Raw genomic sequence first — 6,171 nt, forward strand, 5'->3', positions numbered from 1 at the left:
ATCGGGACAAAAACAGGACAAATCAGGACAAATATAGGCCATGTATACGATAACCGGGAAGACAGCAAAGGAAATCTGTGATCTCCTTCTCTTCTCTTCAGATTCTGCAACCACATGCAGATCCCAGGCTATTCCACTTTAGCCCAAGTGCACACATTTTTTCCCGCCTCCTTTTCATGATTAAAATATGTCTGTTTTTCCCATGCAAAAACATTTGAAATTTTTTTCTTTTTAAGGATAAAATTATTGACCAAATAAAGAGATGGAAAAAAAGGCATAGCTTTTTTAGTTGTCAAAAATTATGACCGTAAAATTACTGTTGCCATTAGTTTGAGCAGTAATGGGGGGGGTCCAAAGGCTTAAAAAAATGGCAAAAAAACTGTGGGAACCTAGCCTCATATAAATAATGAGAGGCCTGGGTCCATAAGATATACTAAAATCAGTCGACTATGTCTATTAATTTTTTTTATGTAACAGACGTAATATGACTTAGAGCTTGGCCTGACTCCATCTTGTCTGTCTGGCGGTAGGCTGTAGTGTACATTCAATGACAGGTAGCATCCGGCATGTGACACTATTCAAAGAACGATGATGTTTTCTTTCTTCTAGAATCTAAACACAATCATGGAAGACGTAGACACGCAAAGTCTCGAAGAAGAGACTGATTTCGAAGGCTCCGCTATGAACACAGGTAATAAAAAAAAAATTATACAATCTCTGGGTAGATTATGCAAAATGAAAAAAAATTAAGCTTGTTCATAATTGAGCTTAGGTGATCGTTCAGGAGACAACAGGATCGGCGGCAGACTGAGCTGTCAGAGGTTTTACTGTGAATGGGATTCTGTAGCGAGCTATGTACTTTTTTTTTTTAAATGATGACCATCCAATAAAATTGGCTTCCAGAGCATAGCCTAAGGGTACCTTGAAGGCTTCTCCCCACCAGCATGGCTTGGTAGATCTCTCCCTATACCCCAAAAGGAAGAGATCAATAAATAAAGGCTGGTGGGGCGCAGAGAAGCCACTAGGGACTGTCCTGTAGGACTTGGGTAAAAATGTGATGACGGGTTCTCTTTCATTTTAAAATTGCAGATGAAAATAAGTCTAATTTTAAGGCCCTATTACAAAAAACGATTATGGGCCATACTTGGCCGATTACCCACCATTCCGGCCGATAATCGCTTGGTGTAATGGTACATGTTGAAAGACAACAATCAGCCGACATGCTGATTGTTGTCTTTGAGCATGTTGAATTAATAGACCACAATAGACAATAGACCACCGTTATCTTCTGTGGGCCCCACAGACAATCTAAAGATCGCCCGGGCAGCCCCTCCCACAGGTACCCATTCACTGTCAGTACGAGTAATAGCACAAACAGCAAGGAACAAGGAGCAAGTGAGAGCAGACCTTACAGGTCAGCACTCAGTGTTGAACAGGCCCACCAGAAGACCGGAGAATCCTCCTTCGGTGGGCCCCCAGCTTTAAAACCTGCACTAACACTGATTGACATGTTTCTTACTGGTTCTTCATTGGTGGACCCCCAGGATCATTTCCTTTGGTGGGCCTCAGATACCTCAGTCCGACACTGTCATGGCTCGCTTGCTCCTTGGTATCGAGCCGTGTATTAGAGCCCTTAAGATGAAAAAGAGAACAAAATCTATTGAAAATTGCGTTACAGTGGAAATGTTATAGATGACTTATGAAATACTTGAAGGCTTCTTGGAAATGTCAGTAGTGTTTAGTGAACCTGACATGCAGATATTTTGCTGTATGGTCAGTCAATGCTTCTTATGTTAACAGGACCAAAGGGCGTCATACATGACTGGAGAAAGTTCAAACTAGTCAGCGAAGACCAAGAGGCAATACCTCCCAGCAAGAAGGAAATCCTCCGACAGATGTCCTCACCCTACAAGTCTCCGAGCAAAGAGGAAAAGGAGCCAAGAGAAAAATTCACTCGTAAGGTAACCCAACAGAAGGCTCGATAACAGCAAAACATATATTAGCCGAAACCACAGAGAGGTGAAGTGGATTATCTGGTGACATTGGCTCCTGTAGGGTGGGATATATAAGACAGCAAGTGATCCGTCAGTTCTTGAAGTGGAAGTGTTGGAACCTCGAAGAATGGGAAAGTGTAAGGATCTGATGACTATGACAGGGTACTAAACATCTACAAGTCATCAGGTCTTGTGGGTTGTTCCGGGTGTACAATGTATACCTATAAGTGCTCCAAGGAAAGGAAATCAGTGAACAAGGGACAAAGTCAGTGGCACCCAAGGCTCATTGATGCTTAAATGCTAGCCCATCTTGTCCAATCTCTGGAGATGCTGTAGAGCAAATTGCTGATGAAAAACGTCCTTCTGTCATTGGTAGAAAGGTGTGAGATTAGACAAGGCATCACAGGTTACATGCCACAATCTGCCACGATGATTGCAGCACGGATCCAACGGAACTGCAGCCACCTGGTAGCAGAGATGACAGGAGGGCAGAAAACAACTACCCACCTACTCCCTCCATGCCGCCGGCTCATATGTTCACCGCCATGGAGGGAGTAGGCAAGAAGTTGTCTTCTGTGCTCCTGTCATCTCTGCTGCCGGACGATGGGGGAATCTGTGTTTCGATCCGCACTAGGACATGTCCTATTTTTTCGCGGTGCGGATAGCAGTGGCGGTCTTGGGATGGATCGTGTGAATGGCTGCATTAACTTGAATGGTTCCTAAAATTGTCCGTAGTCGCAAACAATTTTACAAGATGTGTGAATGCAACCTTACTATGTTTGGGGCTGACTTGCTTCAGATCAGTCACAAAGCCATGCCGATTCTTGTGGCACCACCCAAATGGCTTCCAATGGGAGCATGGACATGGACTGGGCTATCAAAGAAGAATCTGAAGAATTCTTTTACAGCCTGTGGACGGTTGGGGTGGATAAGTTGCTTACCTGGGGAAGTGATGGCCCCAGAATGCACTATGGCCAAAAGGCAAGCTACTAGAGGCAGTATGATGCTCTTGGCCATGGGTCTCCAAACTGCGTCCCTCCTGGCTGTCCAGGCATGAAGGGAAATGTAGTATTGCAACAACTGGAGGGCCGCAGTTTTGAGACCCATGCTTTGGGCAATGTTATGCTGGGACATAACAAAAAGGTCACATTGTTGATCTGGCCTGTGGCCTAGCAGTAGTAGGGATGGGAGGGGGAGCGAGGAGGCATTTTAACTTACAGAAATCCTGGGACTTGGGAATGCCTGACATTTTGCACAGGTTATGTTCACAAACAGTATTTTGGTGTTTTCCACCCTCTTCTGGTTTTGGTTAGAAACACACACCGAAAAACTATGTGTGAATATAGCCTCAAGAATCAACTTTTGGCTTTGGTTACAAAAAAACATCAAAACTGCACCAAGGTGTCCTGCACTCCATTAGTAAACAGTGCACATAATAGTCATTATGAGGATGAACGATCTTCAGAACATTGCACCTATAAGTTGTTCTTCCCTTTTCGTCCACAGATGAGTATGCAAGAATATGAACTAATAAACGACAAAGAAGATGAAAACTGTCTACAAAAGTACCGCAAGCAGTGCATGCAGGACATGCACCAGAAGCTGAGTTTCGGCCCTAAATACGGGTGCCTATATGAGCTGAATAGTGGGGATGAGTTCTTAGAAGCCATAGAGAAAGAACGAAAAAGCACCACAGTAATAGTTCATATCTTTTCGGATGAGATCAAGGCCTGCGAGGCGCTGAATAGTTGTCTGACCTGCCTGGCCTTAGAGTATCCTACAGTGAAGTTCTGTAAAATTAAGTCAGCTGACACCGGAGCCGGGGAACGGTTCTCTAAAGAAGTTCTCCCCACCATACTGGTCTATAAGGCGGGAGAACTTATTAGTAACTTCATCAGCGTCAACGAAAACTTGAATGAGGAGTTCTTTGCTGGGGATGTGGAGGCTTTCCTGAATGAATACGGGCTTTTGCCCGAGCGGGAAGTCCAAGGCATAGCATGCAATGACGGGGAAGGGGATATCGAATAGCTCAGACCCATCCACCTTTTATAACGACATACCTTAACAAATTTAGGAGGTGTTCCTTTGTTCAGAGAATTAAAAGGGAATACCGTAGGGAAATATTTGGAGTGGTGTGAAGCATATCGATGGTTATGTTAACCGAAGTAAACCAGCTTTCCTTATAGTACTGGATTAATATTACAGGTAGCCTCAATAACTAAGAGAGGGTGAAGAGTTAGGAGACCTCATGTCCAACACAACTAGTGTGGTCTATATAGCAATACAGAGCAACGTCATAGAACGTTCTAGCAAATAAAGATGACTAAATAGTTATATTTTCCAGTATATTTTCTGTATCCATTCGTCATGGTCCTCTCCTTGCATTAGAGATGAACGCAACTGGAGCATGCTCAAATTTGATTGTTCGGCATTGGAATACAGGTGGCGGAAGAGGTTGGATGAAGCCCTAGGGAGTAAGGAAAAACATGACTACAGCCATAGGCTCCCTAGGGCTTCATCCAACTTCTTCAGCCACCAGTATTCGAAAGCCCAATAATAGGACTCGACCATGCTTGAACTTGAGGCTAAGGCTATATGGCAAGTCATTATTGCAACAAATAGAGCTGAAAATGGTTGCATTGAAATCCGCAAGTTACCGCAACATAACTGAAAATAAAATTTATAGAACTTCTAAGGAAACCACAACTGCCATTATTAGTTGCAATTTTACCAATGCAACATAAGCCGCTATCTAGGTCCAGACAAGTGGTAAGCCGCCATCTAGGCCAAGCCAAGTGGTAAGTCGCCATCTAGGCCAAGCCAAGTGGTAAGCCGCCATCTAGGCCAAGCCCAGTGGTAAACCGCCATCTAGGCCAAGCCCAATGGTAAACCGCCATCTAGACCAAGCCCAGTGGTAAACCGCCATCTAGGCCATGCAAAGTGGAAAAGGTCAAGTCCCAGCCAAGACATGGGATCATTAATGTTCAGCTCACTACAGGACAAAGCCCTCTCTGATGCCATCCTCAGGACAGATTATTATAAACATTGAAGGGTCATCTCGAATGGCAGCAAGCAGAAACCTTAAAAACTGTGGAGGGTTGATACAGAAAGTATATTGGAAAATTATAGACCTTTTCATTATGCAAAGAATTAAGTTCTGTGGAATATTCTTGGTCACAATGTGATCTACTGTTATAATAAGCAAATCATAGTGATAAAAGGGAAGTCCGTGATAACATTCAGTCAATGGAGCTTTTCTGGGACGTTATTACTGATGACTTATCCTTAGGATGAGATCGGTAGGGACCTAACTACTTAAATCCCTACTTTATTATCTACCAGGCAGAGCTCTGTACATTCGGTTGCTGATGAGTCTAGCATTGCAGCCTAGTCTTACTCAATTGAATGGGACTAACCTGCAATACCAGGTACAGCCACACAGTTTATATGGAGCTGTAACTTGTAAACAATGAAGAGTCCGAAGAACCGGAAAATGAGCTGTGAGAGTCTGATACTGATGGTTTATCCTAGGAAAATGGTCAATATTGAAGTTCCATAAAACCCCCAAACAAACATGTCTAAGGAGGATTCTCTTAGAGCATTGTGTAATGCAGTGGTCCCAAATCAGTGTCTTGACATAGGAGCCCTAAGGTATGACCATATGCAGTGGAGTATTACATTATTTTAGGCATATTCTACTTCCATCAGGAGCTTTTTGCTCATATTTTTTTTTTACCCTGTATTAGTTGTATATCTTCTCCAGTTCTGTGTTGAACAAGGGACAAATAGTCGGGGACCTCCAGGGTAATGCTTTACCCACTTGTGGGAGTGTTATAGGGATAGTGGACATCTGTAAGCAGCCTATCATCAAGGAAATGTTTTTACAAAAAAGCTATTTCCAAAGCTTTAAAAAGTTTTTTTTTTCATCCAGTATTATGATGATTTTTACTGGTCAGCAGTGACATCATCACACTTCTTAAAGTGGATGTTTTTGGGTGTATCAATGTATAGAATACACCTTTAATCTAATCAAGTACTTGAGTCACCAACATACAACGCTGTTTGTAGAACCCATTTATAAATGGGACAGTGATACCAATAGCTGAAGTTCGGGTGTCCATTTTTTCTGGATACACAAATCTCTTTTGACATTTTAAAGGGATTTTTTTTAACAAAT

The 6,171-nt window shown here is 42.9% G+C and overlaps 1 protein-coding gene across 1 annotated transcript; it reads left to right on the forward strand.

Annotated features, from left to right (window-relative positions):
• Window positions 1-624: 624 nt before the first annotated feature.
• On the forward strand, window positions 625-4,022 carry PDC (phosducin). The gene is made up of 3 exons (XM_069968967.1): window positions 625-691; window positions 1,801-1,961; window positions 3,501-4,022. Exons 1-3 carry the CDS (start codon window positions 625-627, stop codon window positions 4,020-4,022), a joined length of 750 nt encoding a protein of 249 aa, XP_069825068.1.
• The last annotated feature ends 2,149 nt before the right edge of the window (window positions 4,023-6,171 follow it).

The sequence above is a fragment of the Dendropsophus ebraccatus genome, chromosome 4 (assembly GCF_027789765.1).
Source record: "Dendropsophus ebraccatus isolate aDenEbr1 chromosome 4, aDenEbr1.pat, whole genome shotgun sequence".
NCBI lineage: Eukaryota > Metazoa > Chordata > Amphibia > Anura > Hylidae > Dendropsophus > Dendropsophus ebraccatus.

What these genes read in the sequence shown, in the direction of transcription:
- PDC (XM_069968967.1), top strand. Translation starts at nt 625, where the DNA reads ATGGAAGACGTAGACACGCAAAGTCTCGAAGAAGAGACTGATTTCGAA. An exon ending in AGGCTCCGCTATGAACACAG is followed by an intron (nt 692 to 1,800) that starts GTAATAAAAAAA and finishes TTATGTTAACAG; the next exon opens with GACCAAAGGGCGTCATACAT. An exon ending in GAGAAAAATTCACTCGTAAG is followed by an intron (nt 1,962 to 3,500) that starts GTAACCCAACAG and finishes TTTCGTCCACAG; the next exon opens with ATGAGTATGCAAGAATATGA.